Source organism: Opisthocomus hoazin, chromosome 3, assembly GCF_030867145.1.
Source record: "Opisthocomus hoazin isolate bOpiHoa1 chromosome 3, bOpiHoa1.hap1, whole genome shotgun sequence".
NCBI classification, from domain to species: domain Eukaryota; kingdom Metazoa; phylum Chordata; class Aves; order Opisthocomiformes; family Opisthocomidae; genus Opisthocomus; species Opisthocomus hoazin.
In genome coordinates, this window is record NC_134416.1 from 87,775,708 (window position 1) to 87,803,661 (window position 27,954).

At 40.1% G+C, this 27,954-nt stretch overlaps 1 protein-coding gene across 1 annotated transcript in view; it reads left to right on the top strand.

The window, feature by feature from the left end:
• LOC104326785 (orofacial cleft 1 candidate gene 1 protein homolog) overlaps window positions 1-27,954 on the top strand; it is a 65,999-nt gene that overhangs the window by 12,341 nt on the left and 25,704 nt on the right. Inside the window, exons 2-4 of the mRNA XM_075417260.1 lie at window positions 9,459-9,514; window positions 15,686-15,752; window positions 16,050-16,226. Of these exons, the coding sequence (XP_075273375.1) occupies window positions 9,459-9,514; window positions 15,686-15,752; window positions 16,050-16,226 (300 nt within the window). The remainder of the gene's footprint in view (window positions 1-9,458; window positions 9,515-15,685; window positions 15,753-16,049; window positions 16,227-27,954) is intronic.

The window sequence follows — 27,954 nt, forward strand, 5'->3', positions numbered from 1 at the left end:
TGTTTTGGTTTGCTTTCTTTGGTCTTAACTCAAATGCCCAACAATCAGTTGTGACAAAACATGTGAAAGATCCATCAACTTCACTCATTCAACAGATGAATATATTACTTAATCCAGCTCTCCAGTGCTCTGGAAGCATCTCCAAAAACTCTTGAAAGACAAGATTTGACATTCTTGATTCAGATATTATAAAAAAAGACAGAAATTAAAGGGGGAGAGAGGAAAAAAAAAAACCCAAAGGGAAATATTTTAGATGTCCTTTATGGAGCTTAAGAAAGAAGAACAGGGCAGACGCCTTTCTTTTTCATCTTAAAGATCACCTTCAGGAAGTGTGAAGTGTTAAAAGTAACTAACTAAAGGCTTAAACTTAACCTATGGGCCTATTGGTAACTTCAAACCAAAATGCGATTCCTTTCAGTTTTGTGAGAGTGAAGTGAAAAATGGAGAAGAATTAATCCACCTATTCTGAGACAAACAGCCACTTGCAATACAATTTCCTCTTTCAACATGTGAAGTCTTAGCTAGGAAGAGCATATCAGTGAGCCAGGGGCTGGAAAGGGCAATATAAGCAATATATTTTGTGTTTTATTACTACGTCCTTTCAGCGAGGTCTGAAGTACCAAGAAAAAATATGGGGGTGGGTCAGAAAGAACTGAAGATCTGCTGCAGGTTTCTTCCAGGTCCTGATGTGATGAGGCATGGTGGCACTGTGCAGAGTCAGCCCTTTGCTTGTATGTGGATCAGGGCTGTGTTTACTCTTTCAACAGGTTTTTGAAGTCTGAGGGAGAGACTGAATCTACCAGAGTTTAACCTTATGCAAATTCTTGTTTAGTTGTGGTGTTAGCAGTTTAGGAGGTGGAGTGATCTTACAGAGAAGGAAGTAAAACAGAGATGACTGTCTTTTAATATTTTCAGCTATTGTAAGAAATGCCCACAAGAAAATGATCACCTAAAATAAACACACAGCACAAGTGATACTTGTCAATCAGCTGTCCAACATCTCTGTGAATTTTAGTACTTTATAAAGGTCATTTCTGTTGTTTCTACCAGCTTCTCTGGATTTCCTGAGGTTTCTAGTTGTCCTTACATTTTGGACAGAACTTGTGTAGTATTGATGGCATGCTCTAAAATTTTTCAAAACCAGTGTTAGTCGTCTTATCGAATCCAGTGGGCTCCATGCATTATTTGACTTCTGCACAGCACCATGTGTGGGATGCAGTGGTACGCAATGGCAAAATCAGATCTGAAAGGTTGCTGCGCATCAATAGTTGGAAGTTAATATTGCTCTGCTGAGTCATCGTTACTAACAGTGACCAATCCGTGACTCCTGTTGTGCAGTTAAGTAGTGAAGCAGACCAGCATAGGTTTTACTTGGTAAGCAAGAACAGTAGCAAATGGCCACTGGTAAGAATTTTTAATCTGCCATTTATATTTCTGGGATTCATTTAAATAGCTAACTCCCTTGTCAATAAACAAACATGAATTATGGCAAGAAAGCAGCTATGACCTCATGTTGTAGCAGCACCCTGTTTAAGTCTCTGTTAAGTCTGCTATTAACATTCGCATGAAGAAACCCTTTGCTTTTTAGGGTAGGAAAGAACCATGTTGAAATTTCAGATGAAAAAGAGCTCAGTGTTTGAGCTATCTTATGTCCACTTTAATGCTTTTAATTTTTAGAGTGAGTCTGATCAGCAGTAAGTACCCGAAACTGCTTTCACCCTCACCAAATGAGAAAGAATACTCTCAAGGCAGTGAAATTATACAAACCTGAAACAGCTGAAAATGATGTTAGAATGTGCTCTTTAAGTCTTTAATTTTGGGGGAGGGAGGAAGGAAGGATGAGGGATCAGCAAAAATGAAGTGCAATCATGCCTTTCTTGTTCTGTAGAAATTTTCACATGTTTCCTTACTACAAATGTTCTTGTCTGGGAGTGGGTTTATACATTAGTCTGATGTATTCAGTGGAGTAATTCACACAAATATAGACAAATGTGTGCAAAAGTTTTTCAAAATCGAGACATATAAATATGAAGTAGACTAGACTTCTGTTCTTCTCTTTGCTTATTACATAATATGTTTTTCAGTTAGAATACTAATCAAAACCAAATCATAAATAGACAATCAACTTGTAGACTGTAGTATCTTAAATGGGTAATGACATCCTTTGTAGAGCTGCTCTTCAAACTCCTCTTCTGTAGTAGTGAAAAATATAGTGTTAAAAGCTAATTTTAGATTGAACTATGGGTGTGCCCTAAGCTAGCAAAAGCCAAGAAAGCAAAAACCCACTTATTCTCCAGCAAAGCAAGTGATGCTGGGAAAACAGTTTCTTCTGGTTCAGTTTGCTTGCTTCTCAAGGAAGACTGGCTTTTTTTGAGAGAGGCCATCAAAATGCCACTATGCCATTAAAACAACAAAAAAGTCACCAATCTGTAAGCCTTTTGCTTACCCTTTACAGAAAGGCAAATTTCCTGCCTTATGTTCCTACTGCCCCAATCCTAAAGTGAACAACCAGCTGTAGGGCAGCAAGTGGTACCCAAGTGGGTGAGAAAGGAGCAGGGTCACCCCACTCTTCCCCAGGCAGTGGACAAGTGAGAAAAGGACATGCTATGTGTGGGCATCCTCTCTGGAGACGGTGGGCTGGACTGCTGTGGCATGGCACTATGTTTCTCCCTGGTTCTATATCCTCAGGTCATTGCTGTGTGCTACTTTGGTGAAGTAGGTAGGTTTTGTTGTTTGTGGGTGTTTGTTTTTTTTTTTTTCCCCTCCTCCTTAGCAATGCCTACTACAATAGCGAAGCGTTAGTGGATTCTGTTCTGGTTTTTACATTGTTGATCAGTGTAGTTTTCTGCTTACTTCTGATAGTGGAGGAACATAAACATTTTCAGATCCTTAGTTTATAAGGCTAGCAGTAAACTCTGATGTCATTATAGGAGCTAATTTCGGGATATGTTTTCTTTGTTGGGAAAGCTTGCTTGAGGATCTCCTTTTTCGTTGCTGGAGTTCCTTGTGCCCTGGTTGTGGTGGTACAGCCATGTGCAGGACCAATCAAGTGGTTCAAGGTAAATAATAAAACAGGAAAGTGTTTTGGGGGACAGGTATTTCTAAGCTGGCTTAGATCTACAGTAGAATCAACCCAACGAGACTGCAGTAAGCTGCAGCCCAGGGACAGGAGTGAATGGCTGGAGAGAACGAGGGGACAGAGAGCAGAAACTTATTATTATTCGCCACCAAGGAGACCATGTCATGGGATTGGTGCTGACTCTTCTACTTGGTCAGATGATATGGAGGACGTGTCATTTTTACAGCTACTCCATTGATTAGAAACCAGCTTCGGGCCTAACTACATGCCGCCTATCCCAAAATGGAGGAATTTGGCTGAAGTCATGTTTGACTATTCTTTGCCTGCTCAAGGTCTCGAGGTGGCTGTTTTTTATGTGTAATAAGTGAAACATTGCTAGCATTTATTTAAAAGGAAAAATTGGTTCAAGAATTCAAATCCCAGAGTCAGAATTCCAATTGCTGGTTTTCTGGCTGGAGCAAAGAAACTTCGCACCTAAGCCATGCTGGCCAAGGATACCTAGTTTAAAACATGCCAGGGGTGATTTTCCTGCTATTATTGATTGAAGACTAACGGAGACCACTACAGGCTTCAGACTGTGCATTTGGGTTTTAAAAGCTACCTGGAACTTAAACACCAAGCTGCATATCTTTACACAATGCCATTTCTAATTAGTAGTATGCAAACAGCACTGTTAAGTCCCTGTCTGTTTTGTGTTACTTTCTCGATTATAGACATCATTACCTCAGTTTCCCTTCATTTGTACTCGGTGGTTCTGTCTCCTTAACAAGTACCTGACAGAGGAATGCACTCACTGGATTGAAGATATTGATATATATGTATAGTCAATATCAGCTGGCATACAGAACGACATAAGGAGAGTAATGTAAATGCATAAACAAATAGCCCATGTTGTTTCATGTTGACACATATATGACACTAATCCAGAAACCCGTGCCAGAGGCAAGTGAAACACGTTTTGAACCACTAGAGGTATTCCTTCCGGGATTGCTTATACGCTATGATTGCTGTCTCTGACTGAACGAAAACTCTACTGATCTATTAGCAATGGTATTGATATCTGAAGTGGTGTATATGTAAAAGATGTTACTTTTACAAGATGCCTTTTTGTGTGTTTTCCAGTCTTTTCTTGCTTAATTCAGAGAGGATACATAGCTCAAAAACCCCCTGTAACATTATATTTTTATAGACACATTTGAAACTTTAACCTGTAACTGACAAACAGCAAAGCTAACTATTCTTAGTGCAGATCACGTGCATTATTTGCAGGGAAACTTTACTGGAAAATGATGCTCTAATAATTATAGGCTTATTTCCTAAACTGTGGAGTGTATAAAAGTAGTTTCTGATTGTTTGGCTTTTCTTTGTAGTAGTAGTGAAAACTAGAGAATGAATGGTAGAAGTTCATGAGGAAGTGGTAAAATCTATGGCTAATGCAGACAGTCACAAAATGAACTACTTGCTCCCTGAAAATAAATTAGGAAGAAAACTCTGCACTTTTCAAAGGAAGTTGGAGCTGTTGTTCACTAAAAGTGGGGATAGTCAAAATATATTATATTTACTAACCTGTCTACTGATAACTGCTTTCTACCTGTTTAGATTTTTATTTACCTTTGCATATGGTGTCCCACTGCATTTTAGAGTATTGTTTTTGCACAAGCAAAATCATTTATTGGTTCTGCCTCTAAAGCATGTGTATTTTTTTAGAATCTCATGTACAGCTCAGTACTTTTAACTGACATACTAATCCAATTACAAGTCACAAACTGCAATGAAAATAACCTTTTTTTTTTTCTGGATAAGAAGTGGGATGTGGATGGGAAGGGAGGATTAAGGACAGGTACCACAATTTTGCATCCAGAGGGGTCAGCAGATATCCACCATGGCTGGTAGAGTCACAGAGGTGATGCGGAGTATTATTGTGCCCATTTTACAAGTAGAAAACTGGAGGAAAAAGAGATTTAGGCTTGACCACACCGTAAGGAACGAGATTTCCTTGCTGTGCTCAGTGCCCTGACCCTGTTGCTTGCTATCATGGTCATTTGAATTGTTTCTAAGCCTTATGGTGGGCAGCCGTGCCAAAGAGAAGCCTGGCAAGCAAAAGTGGGAGCTTGTCATCCTATTCTGGACATCCTTTTGTCCAGGTTGGGTCTGAATTTGCTCTTCCTCCAGTACTGACTCTCAGGTGATGACCACTAAAAATTTCAGCACTCTCAAACACAAGCCCTGGGTCTCCACTGGGAGCTGATCATCTGTCAGCCAGGCCCTGAAGCGGTATGATTAGTGTCTGTACAGGTGGTTTCCATTTGGTGGGAAATAGGTATATTGGAATGATGGCACAGAAACTAAAATTTGGTATATGACACTTCCACAGCAATTGCTACCATGGTGTAGCGCACTGGTTTTGGCCAAGACAGAGTTAAAGTTCTTCATAGTAGCTTGTGTGGGGTTATGCTTTGGATTTGTGATGACACAGGGATCTTTTAGCTGTTGCTGAGCAGTGCTTACACAGCATCAAGGCCCTTTGTTTCTCACACCACCTTGCCAGTGAGTAGGTTGGGGGTGCACAAGGAGTTGGGAGGGGACACATCTGGAACAGCTGAGCCTGACGGACCAAAGGGGTGTCCCATACCATATGACATCATGCTCCCCAATAAAACTGAGGGTGAGGGATGTGGGTGAAGGTTGACCGGGGCTGCTGTTGCATGGGGACTGGCTGGGCATCGGTCAGTTGGTGGTGAGCAATTGTTTTCTTTTGTGTTACTTGTTTTTCTTTTGGGATATTTTTTTTCCTTTATTGTTTTTTTCCCCCTTCACTTTAAAAAAATTGTTGAACTGACTTTATCTCAATCCATGAGTTTTTGCACTTTTACCCTTCTGATTCTCTCCCCCATTCCGCTGGGTGGGGGGGTGAGCGAGCAGCTGGCTCCCTGCTGAGGCTTATCAATATCAAAATCATTTATCTATCTACTTTTTCAAGCACATAGAAAAAGACTAGGAACATTACAACCTATCAAGCAAAGTAATTGAATATGAGCTTAATTTTAAGTGTGTTAATGATCTTACTAAAAGTATATTTGCAGTAAACTCCATAGTTTTTAAATTAAAAAAGAAAAAAACAGAAAGGCTACAGAAGATCTAAGATTACTTTGAAGAACCTGCTCCCAAAACTGGTGATTAAAGAAGGATAAGCACAGTGCTTATGGCTTCAAAGGTCAGTGCTGGTGAATTTGAGTGACTGATGGATTCTCTTCACCAGAGGGGCAATTTTCCCCTGAAGAAATACTTTTTAAAGACCAGTGTTGGCTAGCTGGTATTTATGAGACAGTCCAAAGGGAATTAGAAGTAGGTTGTTAGGGTTATCATTTACTCAGTGGTTTCTGTTGATATTGTAGCACAGAGATCCCACGGCACTTCTTCTTAGCACGTGATAAATTGTGTACTAGGTGAAGGTGAGGAAGGAGTGAAGGCAGCCACCGTGATGACGAACTGTGGCTTTGCTACTCCTGCTATGAACCTGCTACTTCTCTGCCAGCAATCACCAGCACCTTAGCTGTGCCCAGCATTAGTCTCCTTGGCCTGTGATAACATGCCTGTGCATTTGGGAGTGCTTTAAGGAGATGTTGGGTATGCCATGCTAGCATGGCAAGAATGGTACATTTTATGGCTATGTTTGCAAGACCCTTATTCTACAGAGGCTCTTCATGCAACCCAAGTGATTTCCAGTAGCTGATACAGCAGAAAGTATCAACTAGTGTGAGAAAAAGGTACCTCAGCTTGCTCCAGTGGGAAGGTCTGTTTTTTTAATCTCTCCTAGATCCGTGACTAGCAGCAGCAGCCTCTTGATATAGTTGTGGTGCTATGCCAGTTATTTTGTTGCATCTCTCTGTATGTAATTTCTCCATCTTTGTATTAAAAATAGATTATTTTCATCACACAGAGCTACTCAGATATGTTGCGTATTTGATGTAGTTTCCCTAACTGTTCCTCTTATGGAAAAAATAGCATAAATTGGGAAAAAGTGAAAAAAAAAAAAAAAGAGAGAGGGAGAGTGGAATCCAGTTTAATAACTTCCAAGTGGGTGTTTTGCTTTGTCATTTTACTACAGATGTACTTAAAAATAACTAAATTCCACCCTAAATCATACAAAATGTTACATCAGCCAGGTATAAAAGTAAATATCTAGTGGGATCTGAAACAAGTTTTATGTTATTTTTTGATTGATGGAAAAAATCATGTGCTTTGTTTTTGCTGTACTCTTCCGGGACTGCAAGCCAGTTTAATGCTAATGATTCAGCTGTTATCCAGCTAAAGAAAACAGACTAATGAGGTTAAGTTAGGCCACAGTGAACACCAGTTAAGCAGTATTGAATGCGTTACCTGCTTGGTATTAAAAACAAAAAAGGAAAAACGATGTCTACCACCTTCATTTAAGAAAACCACCATTGTCATCTCCCACCCAAAGAAACAAAGAAAAATTCACCAAAAAAACCCAGTAAAGGGATTTACAGTTCCTGAACTGTAAGAAAATCACTCTTAGGGCACTAATGTTACTTATGTTTCCTCTGAACTCATTGTTTATATGTCTTTGCCTTTGCTTTATGCATTTGGTCAATCACATTCTTTAAGATGATAGTCCAAGTCTTCCCACTGATGTTTGGATTACCGGGACTATTGTGGCTTTGGAAATCCTTATTGCTGCATCTTTGGCTCCTTTTTTAATGAGCAGATGTTGACTATGGAGGGAAATGCTGAATTTACATCTTTGTTATCGATTCTTTCTGCTGGCAGCTTCTTGTGTTTCTACCTTGAAAAGGAGGAGAGCCATTTCAAGCTTTTATTGTCTTTGATTCATTCAGGTTCTATTTTTTTGCTGCTCCTGTTTGAGCCAGAATGAGGAATGGGCCATGCCATTGGACTCAAAACTATTTATCTGCTGTGTTCAGTGTGTGAGAGCAGCTGGGAAAGGGATGCAGATATTACCCTGGGCTGGAAACCCTTCCTGGATTTTGGAGTTGGGATGCTGGGGTTGTTTTCAGAGACATATGAGGACTAGATACTTGGCCTTAGCTTACCTGTATGATCTTCGGTGGGGCTTTATTTTCAACATCACAGAGTGCTGCGGAGCAGAGAAATTTGGGGAAAGTTTCTGCAACAGCTGTGGGCTACTGCGCAGAGGCTGTTTGGGCAGGGCTGGCTGCAGTAAGGGTGAGAACTGCCTTTGCTGCAGTGGCCTCAGCACCCCAAGGAGGGCACCGAAATTAAGGCGTGATGGCAAAGGTCAGCAGACTCTCAATGTCAGCAAGACCTGGGCCAAACCCAGCCCTTCATTCATTACTGAGCAACCACAGTGACAATGCAGCCTTTTTCCACAGAGAATTTGTGGCACCATCCACTGTCCATTGTATTAATTTCAATGAAACTTAAGCACGTAGTTAGAACTAAGCACTTTGCCTGGTGCCCTCAGGAAGAGAGAGTTTCCTCAACTGGGGCCAAACATGTACTTTGTACAGGGCATTTTCTGACCCAGAAGGTCAATTAAAGCTTCTGAGGGACTCTGAAGGGATATTTTTAATTGTTCGAAGTCTTGTTTTCTTTTCAGGCCCTGCAAAATAACCTGAATGTGTGTTCGTATAAATGCATAAAGGAAAAGCTGGCAAAGGAAGCAGCTTGCTATTCATTGCGGTTCAGGTCCTGCAACTGCAATCAAACTGAGTTTTGCCATTGATTTCAGTGAGCACAGGGAAGAATTTTTTTTTCCCATATAGAGACAAAAGTAGCTGATATAAAATCGAGGCGTTTTTGCTGATGCGATGTATAACTTGTAAAATTATTGTGTTTGCTCAATGGTGATGACCTCAAGTAGAAGGTAATTTCTATCCTTCTACTGGAAATCCCAGGACAGGGAGTGAGGTACAAGTGGGACCCACCTAAATGCTGGATCACAGCAGCATTCCTGAATCTGGCAGCTTTAGTACTATAATCTTCAGGTTAAGTGTATTCCACAGCAAACTGCATTGTTTTAGTAGTCCCTGTCTGCAGGTAGGAACTATCCACCTCTGGGCTGCTTCCCCTTGCAAACACAGCTCCTTTGGTGTTATTTCATCTGAGCTTAAATTACTAATTTCTTGTTTATCTTTATTTATTAGCTAATTTTTTATTGTGATCTGATGTAAAGTTGTTTTCAAAAAGATGAAGTGAAGGAACAGCACTCTATCCTCCCTTTGCTTTTTGGTGAGGCAGAAGCAGGGACTGCAGCAGGAAAAGACCCCCCCCCATCCTGACAGGTTTCTAGGCTGGTGCTCTGCAAGTCCACGTGTTAAACCTAATGACTGTGTACAGACTGAAAATTCAGATGCGCTCCTCTCTTTTGTTGCAGGAGGAAGCGTTTTCTGCTGCAGGTCTGAGAAAGGGCAGGCTGGCATGGAGAAAGAGGTAAGCGGGAAGAAACCGTGCTGTAAAACAGAAAAATTAAAGGGCTATTCCTAGTATTGCTATTTCATAATATTATTTGTAGTGTGATGGGAGAGAAGTCAGCGTAGGGTCCTTTATATCATTGACAAGTCAAGGGGATGATTAACGAGAGTACGAGACATTGTAATGGTAGGAGAAGGCCCACGGAAGTTAAACAAAAGTGCCTTCAGAATTTAGAGAATTCCCGTGATCCATAGTAGGACCTCATTGTGCTTGTCTACTGTTTCTATTTTTGATTAGATTTATAAACACAGCACCACATATTTTCATGTGGCTCATAGCCCCAGGGCAGAGCGAGATTGACTGCGCTGAAACTGTGAGGCTTGTGAATTTCGGGCAAGGGATGGAGTGAAATAAGTAGTGTAATTGTTTTTGTGGAGTGACCGTGGGACCTCCTCTGTTCTGAATTACACATAGTTCAACCCTTTGACCTAACCAACCTCAGCAATGCCTGGTAGATCTCCTAAAGCTGTGCTGAAAGGTCCTATCAGTGACATGTAGGAACATTATCTGTCATGTGAGATGTGTGCCAACAACCATATTAAACTACATTAATTACTAGTGAGGCCATGTTTGTGACAATCTCAACTTCATTTAACCCACCGTCATGTTAGTTATTGTTTAAACAGGAAGTACAAATGGGGACAATTTATGAAATCAAAATGCAGCACCAATGTTTTCTTTAATAAATTGTATGTTTTGCTTTGTTTTATTTCCTTTCTATTTCTTTTCTCCCAGCGTTTTTGTTCTTGTCATCAGCTCTGTAGCTGGAGTTTTTGAGGACTTTTTTATTTTAAGAGTAAGCAAGAAAAAGACTACTTAGTAACGAACTAATACGCCAGTGTAATTGTTATTTCTTTCAGTGTATTTTTTAAATGATACCACAGTTGACAAAGTGCTAATGCTTGTTTTCTAGCAGGAAGCAAACATGCTAAAGTATTTTATGCAAGGCCGAAACATCACACGTGGGTTATTCTCTTGAGGTACACCTTCACTGCTCTGTGCTCCAGCTAGTGTGTCTCTGCAGGGTAATGCTTGCTGCACGCCTCTGGGTCTGAGGGAAGCTTGCATTTCTTTTCAGTTCTCAGAACGCTTTTGCCACAGGCCTGACCCTTGTAGGTAGAAAAGCGTAGTCCTCAAAATGCAGCCCAGTGTGTAGAACTTCAGAAGGATTCTTTGCATGTGGTCATTTTCTGAAACAGCTCTGGAGGTTATAGGGGGAAGAGGCAAAAGCTCCCCTGTGTGCTCCTGCACAGGCAGTGTACAGGTTCAGCCGTGCCTACCTGTGCCCGGTATTACATTAGATTGGACTGATGAGGCTACGTCTTCCACCTACACACTGAGCTGCTCTTCTTCGATGAGGCTTTTCCTTTAGCCTCATTCTCTAGCTAGAACAGGCTTAAACAAAGTGGGTATGTATTTATTTTTTAATTGCTGCGGAGTCAGCTAAAAAATACATTTGACCTTACTAAGTGTCATTCTCATTAGCAGTGAAGAGTTTGCTCTCTGCGAAATCCAACATCGAGTACTTAAAGTAGACAGGTGCAAATTACAAGCTGTTTCTCTTTGGCTGCCATCCCTTAAATAGACAAAGTAATAGGCTAGGAGAAGGGAAAAGGTTCCAGCTCCAGCTGCATAAAGGAAAGCCTTAACAGGGACTTAGCAGCTGGTTGCAAGAATTTAATGCTGTAAATACCAGCTAACGCCTTTGTGTATGCATTCGCAGAGGAATGTTTTTAGTAAGACTCCATCCTTCTTTATGTGGAGGATCATTCTTTGAAAACTGTGCTCTGCTTTATGTTGAAAGGCTAATGCTTTGCTGAAGTGAATGAGAACAGAAGCCAACATACCTGTTCCTGTTTACCACCATTACAGTCCTTAGAGTGTTTCAGACATTATTAGGTTCTTGGAACCCTACCAGATTGACAGTGTTTCCAGTTACTTCTCTTTTTGGCTGTATTCAAACAAGGCCTCAAAGGAAAAAACCAAAAAACAAAACACAAAACAAAACAACAAAAAAAACCCAACAAAAAAACCAAACAACCAACCCACAAACAAAACCATGGACGAATCTGCTGAGCTAGTTTGCTGATGTTAGAAACAGTTGTTCATATTAGGAACACCTAATTTAATTTCATGAAAGAGACATAACATGCCAGTATGTGTATGAATCTAAGGTATGCATTTCCTAAAAGGAACTAAAACTCTGTCATTCCAAAGTTGCTCTTCTTTTTGACTTCCAGCTTGCGTGGGGACTGCTGTCTGGAAGCAGTAACTTTAACTCTAAGGCTGCTGATGAGGTCTGTCTGTGTGATCTTCGTAAGCAGATAAGGGTAGGGAGACAGCTCAGAGCAGAGCTTGTTTACAGCAGGACGGAAGAAAACAGCTAGACATAAATGAGGGCTGACGGTTTCATGAAGCACAATTGGTTGATCACAGATTCAATATGACTGCCCTGAACTGAGCGATGATCCGTACAGTATGCAAAATTCACTTTCTTGCTGGTCTGTGCCCACCAGCCTTCCAGCAGCTTTTCCAGAGCCCCTCAGCCACAGCTTTGAGTGGAACCAGAGCTGAACGCAGCATTGTTGTACCCAATTCCTTTTGACAACAATCACATTCTTTTAAAAACTTCATAGGTTTTAGTTGTCACTGGTTATAAATGAGGGTTTTTTCCCTCGGTCCTGCTGCTGCTGCAGCGCTTGCTGCTCTCCCACAGACCCGAGTACGGCGGGTCCTGGTACTCCCGGTTTTCCTTTGTTTCAATTGGTATCGGAAAGCAGGCAGTGCGTTTTAATGACGATGACATGCAAAAAGGCAAATAAAGGTTTAGGTCACTTTTTGAATTACATGGTGATTAGTCTGTGCTGTGCTCAGGCACTTCTAACTCCCCTTGCCTTTGCCCTAATGCAGCACACTCGAGGTAAACCACATTTTTTTAAGTAAGAAAACTAAAAGGCAAGAATTTTTTGTTTTTCACCAGCTGTGGTGGAGCTTTGAGATGAGGTGAAATGCTACCAGCAACAGCATCACCCCTTAAACTTGTCTTTGCAAGCAAAAGACATCCCCTTTCTATGTGCAGGTTGTGCATGGACAGGTCTGATGTGTATTGGTTGTGGGTGCAAGTTGGACTACCTCCACCGCAGGCGTAAACCAGCACAGCTTTTGTATCAGTTGAGGCTCTGACCTCCAGTTGTGCAACTTCACTTGCTTGGAGGAATGCTTTTTTGTGTTTATTTTTGGATAATGTTCTGTAATTAGAATGGCTGCTTTCCGTATGGAAGTGTGTTCGTATGCGTTCATCTAAGTATGCTCACACAACTGGACTTTGCCTGCAAATAAGGCACTGGTCACAGAAGGAGTTTTATTTGATTTGCTGTTGGAAACCTAAGTTTTGCAGGTACACGTGAACTGATTAAGGAACAATTGCTTTAGACATAAATTTGCATAAATACATAAATTAACTAGTAGTGACTAATGACAAAATGAATATAAAATGCACAGGATAATTTCCTGCCTGTTCTCTGATGAGAAGGCAAAGTATCATAAAGGTAGGGGGGCTGGGGAAGGAAACCTAAAATGAAGAAGGGGGAAAAAACCAAGAGAGTGTAATTTATACTGGTTAAAGGTGCTCATGTGTAAAAGAAGGATGAGGAAATTGGCTGGATAGGTATGAAAGGAATATGTCTCCTAATTTCCTCTGAAGCACCAAGTGACAAGAATGTGTTGATTACACCAAGGCCACCACCTTATTCAGTTATGTTGAGAAATAACCCTGGAAGAATTCCTCTCTGCAGTTCAAAATCAGATGTTGCTTTCATTCTAAAAATATGAACTCATGAAAAGCACCTTTCCAAAACCTGATCACATTAAGGGACGAGGGCATCATTTCTTTTGAAGTTCTTTAGAAGTAAGTAGGAGTCACAAGTCTGTACATCAACTGCTTAAAAATACCAATTTGCATTAGAGTGAGTGAAGTACCAAAGAATGTAGTATGTTCTCTCCCTGAATAAACAAAATTTGGTGCTAACTATACTGAATACTAAAAAAACCTCCGAAAACCCAACAAAAACCCCAGCCCTAAAACGGACACACACGCACACAATAAACCACTCCAAGACATCAAAAACCACTATGCATCTTTATTAGATATGAGGAAGGAGGAATAATTTTTTTTTCTTCTTGCTGTGAAAGGAACTTATGTGTTTTACAGAGTATAGCAATTGAAAGTTGACTATGGCCAATATAGCCTGCAATTGGTTTTGCTAGGGAGATCTGACATGCAGAAGGAATACGCAGAATGTAATGCAGATCATCTTAATTCCATCAAAGTTACGGACGTATACTAATTTACACCAATTGAAAACTTGTCCAAGAATTTTTGTCTAGATGTTGTTTTCTTGAGCTGTTAAAACAAAGTTGGATATTTTGTGTGGTGATTATATGCAGCTTAATAAGAATAATTATCACACAGCAGTGCAGTGTTACAGATACTGCTGGAATCTTTAAACTGACTCGATTAAAATTTTATGGTGTGCAGGAATGCAGCAATACTTCAATATTGCAAAAGTGGTATAATTCTAAACATACTGAGCTAATATGTGGTTTGGAAAGATTTTTCAGTTGGGAAAAAATCAGAAGCAGTAAGGTGAAATCCTGAACCTATTGAACTTCTGTCAAAGCTATCATTAACTTCAGTTGTGCTGCATGTGACTTGTAGGAATTCATTCTGTTGTAGTATTTATTTATTGTAGCTTCCAGAATGTGTCTAGTCATTTTCACACATATTTGCTTTTTAGTAGGGTAGTAGTCTTAATTTAGAGGGAGTCCACTCTTTTCAGACTAATTTCTGTGTGTATGCATATATACGTGTCTATATGTGAAGATATTTATACCTATATTAATCTCAGTGCTATGGTTCAGTTATTTTTGGCAGATTTGTAGATTGTGTCTGCTGCAAACACTGTGTTTTTATTGGAAATTGACACCCACAATCAAATGGGAAAGATGGATGCTGTATAAATTGCAATTTTTCAATGATTCTTGTAATTAATCCTTTGGTATTGACAGTTTCCAGGAGCTGTGTTGCCAGGAGTGATCTTTATCACTGGACAATTAAGCAACTGGCTTGAAAAAATAATGCTGTTTTTGGAAACTGCTGTGTGACGTTCAAAAACAAATGGGTCTGAGCTGTTTTCTTACTTTAGTTTTGGCTTTGATTAATACTCCCAGAAGTGCTTTGTTTTAGGTAATCTCTGCCTGCTTTGACTGTTAGCATCTATTATAGGGGTCTGTAGCTACACATGAGCCCACGAGTGACACTCTTGCTAGCGTCGCTGGAGGTATTCTACAAAGGCAGTGTTTAGCACTTGGGCCTTCCTGATAGTAGTAACAAGATCGTGTTTTTTTGAGCCTTGCCTTCCCCACAGGAATTAATGTGGAATTTGTCAGAGTTTGTCCTCCAAGATCATCTGCTATTGGTTTTCAGTGTAACAGTTGTTGGCATCCCTCTAATATTAAATGAATTTCTCATCGTTGTAACGAGTCCTGCTGCTCCTTTCCCCTGGATCACAATCTCTCTTTTGTGACATGTCATCGTGAATTGTTTTGGAGTTATTTTTATTTTATTGCCTCCTACAAAAGGGTAGAGCTCATTCATTTTTAGCCACTCGGTGATGAATAAATACACTGGTTATGTAAGTGGACCTAGAAAATAAGAGAATGGGGGATGTCAGGGAAGTCTGCCTATAAATATGCTGCATAACCAAACTTTTCTAAATGAAGCGCTGCAGTTCTGCTAGTGAAATAAAGCAGTTGCTGCTGAATGCATGCTGTAAAGACAAGTCTTCTGGTGTTGTTCATTTGTTAAGATTTCTTTGCATTAATTAAAATTGGGAGAAAACAAAGTATTTTAATATGACCTTCATCTGGCATTTGTTTTAACTTTTCTTCTCCTATTTTATTTAATTCTTCCACTTCTGTTGTTCAATTAGTGTTTGACCCCTTTAGCAGAGATGTAAATTACATGACATTTCAATGCCATCCCATATTTAAAATACTGTGTTAGTTGTGGATCATAAAGGATGATCTTCGTTCTTTAGCTAATTTATTCATTTAACAATTTCCCTCCAGAAGTTCCAGCAGAAGGCTCTGAAGCAAACTAAGCAGAAGAAATCCAAGTCGGCTGAATTTCTGATGGGTGAGCCTTGCTTGATGAGTTATTGCTCATAATTTGTGTAAGGATTAATTAACTAATTACAGACAAATGGCTGTGGGCGAAATTTTGCTCTTGCTTGTCAGGGTGCAATTTGTAATTATTTTAATCATTTATTCCTTTTTTTTTTTAGAGTTAATTTTAACCTAATTCTGTTTTGGCGACATTTGAGGACGATATACTTGAGTCTTTCAGCAAAGGAATTACTAGAAGGAATTTTCTGCTTGTCATTGAAATAGACTTTGCTATAATGTGCTCTTCTGACCTCCTTGTTTTCTGTAGTAAAAGAAGAGAGAGCAGCAACAGAAGGCATTGAAAATCCAGCTTTTAACATCAGCAGCACAGATCTTTCAGCATATCAGCCTTCAGAAGAGAAAGTTATTAGACATGACAAGCCAGATAACACCCTTGAAGCTCACCAACAAAATCTCGGGCTGCAAGCCCATGCTGAACCAAGAGGTGAGACATCAAACTTGATTAGCCTCAAATGCGGTGACAGCAGTTGTGTTCCCCGTCCTACTTGCATGCTCCATGGCCTGCACCGGGTGTTCCCATCCCGACGTGTCCAAGCAGGCGCCCCTGCGAACCCTGGATGGGAAACCCAAAATACCTCTGAAAACATTCTCTGCCTAAATATTTAGAGCGCCGGGCTCTGTCTCCATGCTCGGATGACTCCCTGTGAAGGGGCGCAGGTTGTCTGGTGCTCCCCGTCAGCCAGGGCGGCTGCAGGGAGTCCCAGCTCTCATGGCAGTGCTTCCCTGTGATTTGTGTTGGGTTGGGTTTTGGAGGAACTGCAGCTGGTCTGAGCGTGCAGATGCTGCTCCCTTGCTGGCTCCCAAGCATCGGGTAGTTTTAAACAGCTTACAGATTCGTGATTGATTGTTGTCCTTAGGTCTCCCATATGCCCTCAGCCAGTCAGCATTTTTCCTCTGCTTCATGTTTCATTACTTTTCTTCAGCCAGTGTTGCTCAGATACTTGAAGCAGAGTCCTGTTCTCTTGGCTTGTCCAGAAGGAGCGATCCTAGCTTTTAAGCTCAGCTTTGATGCAGCACCCAAAAGAGAGATTGCCTCAGGAAGCAATCTCTGTTTATTATATAGATTCATTCAAACAGGCTGTAAGGATCTTCACTGATGTCAGTTTTGCTTTTGTAGTGGTTTTATATCTTTTAACCTATTGTTTAATGATTCAGTTTTGAATTATTATTACTGCTGAATGTTGCAATGAATGGTTATTTTTACTGAGTAATCCAGTCAGGAAGAAGGTGAGGAAAAGAATGTGAAGGCATCTGATGAACTATATGAGGAAAATGTTGGGCCAAGATTTAATGTAAGAGCAAAAATGACTGAAGTCAGACCCAAAATCTTCCCTAAATGCCCATAAAAACATATTACCTTATTGGACTGTGTGGTCTCATCAACTTGAAGTGGACTGTGTACATCCATGAATAAGTAAACATGCATCCAAAGTCCCAGACCTCCCAAAGGAACCGGGATGACTTTGAAAAGTCCTGATCATCCAGCATTTCCAGTTAACTCGCAGACACCGATGCTCTTCGCTAAGTACTGTTGTGTGGCAGCACAGGTATTTGAAAGCACAGGTGCAGGCGGGTGAGCAGAACTTGAGGCATTTGCTTTTAAAACTCTGGACTCTGTTCTGATGGGATTTTATCCTTGTGGGACTGGAAAGCCCACGGCCCCTAATGGCCCCTTGCAAAATTAAGTTTGGCTTTCCATTTAGCCTTCATGTGACTCTGTGTAGCGCCACATGGAGCAGAAATTCTTTGTCTTTCCTTTGCAGCCTGTCAGAACAGTGATTAAGCAGACAAAGGGATTGATTGTTTTTTAATGAAATAGTCTATCTGGCAAAAAATGAAGTTGGGCTCGCTGGAGACTATCCATGCTTTCAGTCGCCTCTTCAGAAATTCATGAATAGTTCCCTCAAGAAAACAACACATTTTTTTAAAAGCCTGAAATGTGTTTTTAAACATTTCGATTTTTCATCCTAAGCAGCATTTAGCTGAAAAAACCTTAACTGAATGTAATCTTTGTGAAAGGAGTAGAAATTGTTACATTTCGCCTGGAATGCAGTGCCTTGATACACTGCTAAGTGTTTCTGTAATGGGAAAGGAAAGCTTGCTGAGAGTTGGAAATATTTTGTTTCCTAATACTGTGTCTCCCTCGTCGACCTTCTGTTCATCCAGTTAACCAAAAGATCAGTTATTCATGTAGCTCTGCCTCTAAGTCACACAGCTATTAAAAAAAAAATCATCAATTTATACCGTCATAAAAAAGTCTAGATTGGAAGAGACCTCTAGAGATCATCTGGTCCAACCTTGCATTACATTATTCGTAGCCTAACTTATTGTCAGGACTTGTTTGGCAGTCACAGGGGCCAGTTCAAATTTATCAAGGGCTGCTAATAAAACAACAGCTTCAAGCCTGTCCAGAAACCTTGGAAAAAAATTGAACTAAACCTTCTGGTACCTCTCAAGCTAATTTTCCCCATTCCCAAGTGTAACAATACTTCATTAAAGAGGCAAAGGAAAAAGCCAACTGCATAGGTAAGTGCAGTATCACATTAATATAGTAATGTATAAATGGTCATATTTCCTAGTCCTTAGTGAAGATTAGGTCTATGGTTAGCCTAGCACTTTTTGTGGCAATCTGTTGGGATTTGGGACTGCCAGACCCCATGGGATCGATCCCTCGAGCCTTCCTTTTTTTGCTTTGTTTCACGTTCATAGCAGCTTTGTGTAGCTGCTGTTGTTTCAGCTCATAGCAAAAATGTGCGTGGTGTTGAAGTCCACCACCATTCTCTATTATAGCGGAAACTCTTCCACAGCTTTTTCTCCTGCCCCTTAGCTCTCTGCCACTGTGCAGTTTACAAGAGAGGTTTTAGCACAGATAGCACAGAAGTCTCCTTTTCTCCCCCCTCTTCTCCCCCCCCCCCCAGGAGGCAAGACTTGCTCCCCACACTCGAAGCTGTTTCTCTGGGATGGGGTGCCCATGCACACCGGCATGACCTGTTGCCCTAAACTTTACTATGCCAGTAAAATCACAGTCCTTTCACTGCTTCATGCCAGGCCTCTTTATCTCCAGGGAAATGCCTGCCAAGCACAACAGCACAGTCTGTGTAAAATAAACATGTTTTAGGCCCCTTCACTGCTCTTTTTCACTTTTCTTCCCTTTTCCTCCCTAGATGCCAATAAAATACTCCTCCTTTTGGGGTTCCCTCCATGACAGTTGGGTGCTCTTCCAGCTCTCTGCCGCCAGCCTTAAGTTCAGTTGCTTACTCAATGGGGAATGGAGTCTGTCAATTCTAACGCTCGGTGTTAAACTGTAGAATTTAAAAGCAGTTATAACCTTAAGCACAATTATTTAATTGTAGCATTTAGCAGATTGCAGGTTGAAAACACTATATAAATATCAGGCTGGATTTTCAGGCTATGTACTTGAAGGCAGGGCATGGAGGTTGCATTGCCTTTCCATTATCTTTCCACCCATTGCCATGTCGTTAACGGCAACAAATAATAGCTACAGGGGTTGCTGTCGTTTCCTCCATCTTGCAACAGTGTCACAGCCTGTTCCTTGGTCAGCAGTTGCTGGAGGGAAGTGTTCTCTAGAAAAACTTCACCTTCTTTTGAAATGCCTTCTCACACCTCCATGCCAAGGATACTGGGAGTGTGAATAGTCAGTTGCATGTTCAAGACAGGTTTAAAACCTGTTCCTGGAATTTGGCTGTGTCTGCACAGGAGGATGCTCTGCAGAACACACATCATTTGGGGATTAAATAGCCAGTGCAGAGCTCCACGATATTGCGACTTAGCTGCATCTGTCCCCAAAGAGCTTAATTCACAGGTATGTTTGCACTATATTAACTTTTCCCTTTCTTCAGATAACAGAACATCTCCTGAAAAAGGCAGTTTGTGAACTGATTCTTGTTTTCAAGAAACTTATGAATTCTTTCCAATGTTTTCTTTCAGAGGCTTTTTTCACTTTTCAAAACAGATTGGTGGGGCCTGTTCTTGTGACTCAAAGTGTGAATCTCCTGCATGCCTTGCTTGTGGGGAAACCGAGGCAGAGCGTGAGGCCTTATCTGGAGTCACCCTGCAGGCCTGTGATGGAGATAGAAATAAAACCTCTGATCCCTAGTACATTGCTCTGTTCGCCATTCTGTGTCTCACACTGTCATATTTCCCCTGATGGACAAAATTCTGGATTTTATCATCACAATCAGTAGACTGTTGTTCAGGAATAGTTCATCGAGTAACTCTTTCTGCTGTATGCTTCCAATCATTGGTCTTTTATGGTGAAGACTTGGTACTGCTGTTAAATGTTATAGTGACCCAGAGATACCAGCTGACTATTTACACAGAATTATCTCCTGATTTTCAGCCAGCTAATTGGTTGCAGTGGCTTCTACTCTATTTTCTCTTCTTGAGTCTATGCTGACTCTTTGCTGATCACTCCTATTGCCTTTGTTTCTTTCACATGCAGCTTGTTAAATTAAGGTCATCTCGAAGTGTCTTTGTCTTTGCCAAACTACAATTTATTTGTTTCAGAAAGTACTCAGTTTCCTCGTGAGTAAATATGACCAATGCTTCTGCTTTTCCTCCCCTCAGCAAATACTGAATAAGCCAGAAACTTTCATATTGTCCATTTCAATGAGATCTCCAATAAACAAATTTCTCTGGAAAAACTACTTAGAGTTAGATCATCCAAACCCAGAGTGACAGTAACCTGTGTCCACCTGTTTCTCAATTGCTATGTGCCTGGTCTCAAGGTGAGCCAATATTGGCTTTTTTCTTTTCTCCAGAGGGGTTTAAACCCAAAACACTTTATAGAGTACCCTAATGTTCAGCCTAGCTTGCTCTACCCAGCAAAGGGCTTCCAGTAAACTGTCATGACAGTAACACCAAACCTCCAGGAATAGGCTGTCTTTGGCTGACGGCAGAATACCAGGGCTGTTGCTCAGCCTCAGATGGATGACGTACATTACAAGCAATCTCTTAACACAGGACTACTGTACTTAGCACTTTGTCACAGGCCTGTAAAGCAAATGTTAATCTATTTTAACATTTGGTACACTTTGTCCTCTGCTGCTGTGATCAGAAAGTGTGCAACCACTTTGTACTATTTAGTGTTCACCACAGCCACTGCGCTACACAGATTTACTCCAGCTAATCCTGAGAAGAGCCCTGTTTACATTTCTACAAGATGGGTAAAACTTCCAGCCTGACCATACAGAGGGAGTATATGTCAGAACAAATTAGACTGTGATCTTTCTGGGGTGCCGATCATGTATGCAAGCCACAGAATCCAGGCACGGGGCTTTTTGAGCATCCTCCCACTGCATGATCTGCCTTGCAGCTGGTGGTTACATAGACACCTTCAGAGACTGTGATGCTCTGTGGCTTTTGTACAGAAGATGAAAGAAAGGCTAATTGTGTCCTGTATCCTGTGCACTTGTACAAAGGCTAGAGGCAGTCTGACCCTAAATGTTGATGGTTCAAGTTAAAATTGTCTCCAGATGACAAGAAGCGTTCATTTTTTTTTTCCTCCTATCATCCCCAATACACAAATCTTTTTTCAAAACTAGATTATCTCCTAAAATCAAAAGCTCTAATTAATTCTACCATTTTATCTGCAACAGGCACTGTTAACATCTCATATCGTGCTCCAATAAATTTGCCCACAGAGATTAACAACTTTTTTTGGGGGGGGAGGGTTTGGGGGTGAAAGAGAGAAAGAAAGCTCTTTCAACTGAAGACCAGAAACTATTCTTCTAATTAGCCCAGGTAGAACATGGCATTAACATGGCTACACTGCTTCTGGGAACAAATTAGTTTGTCTGTGTAGTGCTCTGCTGCATCACCTCCTAGACGCAGAGATAAGCTGGATGTGTCTAACACAGTGCTACGTGTATCCTACAGGGAAAACCCCACCGTAAAATAGAGCAGTTCTGCTCATTATCAAAAGCCAAGGTAGAAAGAAGCCTTTGCTAAAGAATGGTTACTGCTGAAGGTAGTTCAACTGCGGCAGGGCAAGATAAGCTCTTTCTTGTTCAGGAGCGTGACTGGGCGAGGACGTTGACCTAGGAATATGAAGACCAAAAAAGGGCTTTGTGAAGAAGCTGTGTGGGATATTAGCTGCATAAAAATATCAGCAAGTGCATTGAATTCAGTCTATTTACAGACAACTGGATGCTGAAGCTTTTTGATGAGAGTCTAATTCAGTTCCAAAGAGACAGTAGGTACCCACCGGAGAGACAGTAAATGCAGATGAAAAACCAGGAACAGAAATATGGATCAAAACCGTAACCTTTTTTTCTTAAACAATGGCAAAGTTTATACCTAATAATTCAAGTTCTGTGTATGTGGTTCCATGCTTTCTGATTCCAACAGGGACTTGAAATGGAAATGCCAAACCCGGTATGCAGGGCATGATGGATCACCATGTATGCACAGGAATAAAAGGGTTGTCACTGGAAGTAATTTTGCGTTGAATTACACAATGTGTAATCCAATTGAAATCAGCAGAACGGCACAAGGTGTAATGTAGTGTGCAAAACGTGATCCATTGCATGCAATTTCAACAACAGGGATACTGTACCACTCATCTAAGTAATGTGCTAAAACTGAATTTGTGAAAGGTAAGGGAAGAAGAATTGTGAAGAATGGATGCATTTTATAATTGGGAAATACTCTTTCAGAACGTGACTGAATGTATATTTTTAAGACTAATTTACTACGCTTAGAAATTGTTTGCTTTGTAATAGTGCTGTCGGACTCTGGAAATTCAGCAAGTTCCCTTGCTGGAATAGCACGGGACCAGCTGAGCCTGCCAGCCTGGGAGCACTCAGTATCCATTTTCCCCACTGACGTGTGTCACATTATCTAATAGCATTCCTAAATGAACTCCATCATCATCAGTAAATCTTTTTCTCACGCCTTCGATGAACAGCGTTTCCGCAGGACAAGCAGCAGGTCTCACACTGGCGTCCCTTGGCACAGTGCCCTCTGTTGCCTGCAGAAAAAAAAAAAGGGGGGGGGGGAAAATTCCCCTGTTGTACCTTTGTTAAACAGCAGTAAATGTGGTAAGTCTTCTAGGAGCGGAGTGGGGTGGAAAAAAGTGGGTGCCTTTAGTGCAGTGCGGTGGTTTTCAAGCGTTGGGGAAGGTGCAGCATAGTCTGCGCTGCTGAGGCTCAGGAACAACACCTATGCCAGCATCCTGTCAAAACTGACAAGTGAGTTTATTTAAGGCTTGCAGTATAAACATAAGACACAGTTACGTGGTTTACTCATTGCCTACGATCTCTGCTGAGGATAAGGAAAATGACATATGATATCTTTAGAGCTTTTTAAAAATTGAGACGTCACCCAGTGATGGTAGTATTTAACAAGCTGTGTTTTCAAGATATAATCTACTGTCCGCTCACTCGCTTAATGCTCTTCAGTTGAGGATGCCATTAACACATAATTTTTCATCATAATCTTCATGAGTAAAACACTCTACCAACCCCCCCCCACCCCCCCACCCCCCTGCATTTGGTGATAATCTGGAACAACTTTGTGCTTCCCAGGAAGCTTATCTTAGATCTACATCTAAAATGATATAGATAATATTTGTCTTTACTTGTAGTATAGAGGGTAATGTTAGATGTAAATCTAAAATAATAATAATAATATGTCTTACTAAATTATTCAGCCTCTATATGTAATCTAGATCAGCCTATATAAATTTAAATGAAGGCATTTGTAATGGCTATGAGCTGAGGTAAACGTAACAGATATCATGGTTCAGTAATGACAACTAAAAATCCAGACTAAGAGTATAACTTCTGGTTAACTCATGGTAATTCTCTACTTTTTTTTTCTTTCCAAAATAAGAACTTAGAGATCACTTTTTGTGGATTACATATTAATTCACTATCTTCTTCAGAACTGAAGTTTTGTTTTTAACATCTTCGTAAGATTTGAATGTGAGTAAATCTAGCAACACGAGATTTTAGAATAAAAACTCAAAATATTTTCTTGTGAAAGTTTCAAACTTTCCTAAATTATTTTCCAGTTTCAAATCGTTGTTTAAATCAGCCAAGAACCTATAAAGTCACTGGAAATGCAGTCAGTTTTTCACTGTCCAGGAACACTGTTTATGCACTTTTTGTTGATGATTTTTTTTCACTTCTGCATTCCGTAAGATTTTTTTGTTTTAAGGGGGTAAACTTCTTTCTCTTGTCTTATGCTTTAATTGTTTTGAAGGATTTCTTTATAATTTGTTACAGATTTTTTTTTTTTTCAAAGTGCAGATCAGAAGTAAAGGCCTGTATCTACAAAGAAGCAACCTGCAGATACCAGGCTTTGTCAATGTAGGTACTGAATCATGGAAGCAGGTGAGCAGGAGTGCTAGTCGCAAGACCCACCATGTCTTGAGGAAAGGTGAATAAGGGAAACATTTGGAAATGCAGGAGGTGGGACCCTTCTCTCCTATTCCTCCTGATCCCAAGTCTTAGTTCTTGCTGACCAAGTTGAAGTGGGCACCTGTCTTAGACGGGATTCAAGTCTGGTCCCAGAAGGCTGCTTTGCCTCATGCGATCTCATAAAGAAAATATGAGAAATTTGCTAGCACTGAATCTTACATTTGGGCTGCCCAAAGGGCCGTATCTGCAAAGTAAAATGAAAAGTATCCCTAGGGAAATAAGTTCAATTCTGTTGAATGGAGACAGTGAAGATTTACCATGGTGTTTACAAACAGGAATTGCTGCTGACATCAATGCTTTAAGACAGCTGTGTGGAAAGGAGGACTACTCTTTTCCATTCCCGGCTGTATCACTATGTTTCAAAAGCACTTTGAATCAAAATGCTGAGACTGGAATTTCATCTTTCCTAGATGCCTCTGTCTTATTTTATCTTACACAGAAGTCTTCTATGAGTTGCCTTAGTAATGCCCAGTAAGGTTCTACTGAGTCTTTGGTAGAGACGTGTTGACCACGCTGCTCTCTGAAAAGATGGAGCTGTTACTTCATAAGGCAGGTTTGCTCAGACCGTAAACTGCATTCTGTCTTCTAATGAAAGCTGGCTCACGCAGAAATTTTTGCTTTTATGCCTAAGACCCAGCATCACTCTGAATACAAGAACTAGTAAATGCCTGTTCAAGCATTTAGTAATGAGTCACCTGGTTATTAATAATTTTTTCATTTTTACATTATTTAGGAGTCACTTGACAAAACTCTGTTGGATTTGTTTATTCTTTAAATTAAAACCCTAGATCAATAGTGTGATATGAACAGAATAACTGCCTGTCATCTAAATTCTGTGCTGTACCCTTGATGTGATATTGATATGGGCTACCTGATCTCTTTGTAGAGTAGAAGACCTTGTAGAAATGCAGCCTAGTCATGCCATTTCTGTGGTATTCTCAGGACATAGACTGTGTGATTGACTACAGACATCTTAGCTTAAAAGGCATTTCAGAGTTTCATCCAGTCCTAGTAATATGTATGCAGTCCCATGGGCTGCATCCAAGGATTACACTAATTTTATTAGCAACTCCTCTTGCTTTAATTAAACTGTATAAATTCCCACCTGGTCACTGTTGTGCCAACACCCTTCTCTCCATCTTTATTTGAATTTATAGATAATCTGTGGTTTTGCACTTCAGTTCTGATTTCCTGAATTATCTGTTGTGTTTTCCACATGAAATAACACAGTTTTGAGGGGTGAATAGGGTTTCAAATTGAGTTAATGGGCTTGAGTGAACTTCTGGATCAAAGCAAAGACGTAAGTGTCTAAAGTTGACCAAGTCTTTGTAGGAGCAGGTATTCAAGGTAACTTGCTGTATGAAAGCACCGAGATACGTTCTGCTGTACAAAATACCTGCAAGCAAGCTCTGTATTAACATTTACTTTACTGTGTTTATACCACAAAGCACAGCAAAGTGAATTCCTTAGTGGACTATTAATTTACATGTTATACACTTTCAGATATTTCCAAAAGCAATTGTGAAATGATTAGTAATCTGTTCACATACTCAGAAAATGTTATTAGCAAAATGCCTTGGGCAGTATGTTGTGTTGACTAAAATTGATAATTTTGTATTTTAAAAGTAAAGGAACTCCCCCTGCCCCCAACCAATCTTAGGACCTCCCCAGAGCCCAGACCTCCTGGTCACACCAGTTGTCAAGGTGTATGTTGAACTGAGGGGGGAAAAAAGACCAAAAATACCCCTAAGAGCAGTGGTCTAAGGTTTGCAGTGATTTCAACTCTTCAGAAAGCTTCACTGAAAGTCTTCTGTGGAGTTCTGAAGCTTAAAATGGCTTATTATCTATAAAATCACCATAAGGAGGTGATTCTGGCATTTTCTGTTCATTCTACCTATGTAGGTTTTAAAGCGTGTGTGTTGCTCTGGAGAAATCAAACGTAGTTCTTCTTTGTACTTCTCATAACTTTCTGTCTCTAGCTGTGTGTGGTTCTGACACAGCCAAAACACTGGATAAAATATCTCATACTCCGCAAAGAAGGGTTGAGGTTGTTAAAGAGGACCAAAACCCAAGCCGTTTAATGTTTATTATCGATATATCTCTTTTTTGAATAATGGTTTCCTTGCCTCGCAGACTCAAATGTAACATGACATTTCCTCCTAAATGCCAATTGTTTTGTCTAGAAGAGTTGCCCAAAAGTCTACTCCTCAGAGTTTCACACCAGACCCACAGGATAAAGAACATGGGGTATTAAAATTCAGCAGAAGCTGTTGTGATATTAAGACTGTGCAAAAAGCCTATGCGCTAGCTAAGAATTGCTTGTACTAGCTAAGAATTGCTTGTGTGCTTGCAACATACTTTCCAGCTATGAAGCAGATGAATAAAGAAATGCATCATCATTTTCTTTTTTAGCACATTGGTGAATTATTTTACCAACATGTGAAGGGGTGTTCATATAACATCATGGTGCTTTGTGCTAGAGAAAAACAATTACAGTGAATGAGGTAGAATAGCTCTGTTATTGCAGTACATAAGACTTTGATTACATACTGCCAAGATTCATACCAGCCTAGTAGTTGTTGACAGATAAAGTAACAAAAATGAAACTCATTTATTTTTTCTTTATTGAGACCTCAAGGTAAAGCAAATTTTCAGTTCTTGTACTTACTACACTGAAGGAACAGAGACTGACAGTCAAAATGTGCTGGTCCAGAAATATAAATTAAACCTAGTTTCATATCAAAGTTTCATTTAGTCTTGGAAAAGGAGCTGCTGCCTGTATTATTTTTGATCTTAAGACAGATACACTGCAGATTACTATAGAGCATCTTGGATGAATTAACCCCCTCGTATATTTAGCTCCGATGTATTTTCAAGGATATAGATCTGTGTCTATTCAAGCAATTTTAAAATTTGTTATGGACTTAGTTATTTTACTTTTTCTGTGTTTAGGAATAATTTTCTCTGTTTTCAAACCTGATGAATCTGAGGATGGTTTTAATAAAGCGTAGCACTTTTGCTAAAGGAAGGACACATTTTGAGGAAAAAGCTCTCCCTCTCCCCTTGTGTAAAGAAAATTCTTCTAGCTTTTACTGGAAGTTCCTTTAGGCAGCTAGAGGCTGCATTATTCCTTGATAAGTCTAAGAAATTACTTTTTTTTTGTAAACTTGATTAGTTTCTAAAGAACAGATAAAACTAGCAGTTGAAATGGAAAGTGCTAAAATAAGTGGTTTTATCCCATTTATCCCATCAAAATCTTGGATTGGTTACCTAGCCCAGCTGAATATAATTGTGGTTCAAATTAATGAGGCAGTATTCTAGTATCTCCTCTGTAATTAAACACTTCTTCGGTTGAATACAGTATTAAAGATGCACCAGACATTGAAACCTCAGTGGTGAAAGTTAAAATTGTGGAAATTGGAGGGGTCAGCTGGGAAACACAAATTCTTCTACAGTATGGGTAATTCACTTGTAAAATGTGTTTGAAGAATAATTTGGCTTCTGTTAGGGATGCTGGATTTTTTTAAATTTTTCTTATCTTTCCATCATCTAAATTTGAGAATTTTTCTCATTAGTTCCTGAGCAAAAGTAACATAAAGTGCACTTGTTTCCAGAATTACCTTTTCTGACCTTTCACAGAATGATAATTGCAGTACTAGTAGGCTTAGAGGACTTGTTAAAAAAATTAAGCTTATAAAGTAGCAAAAA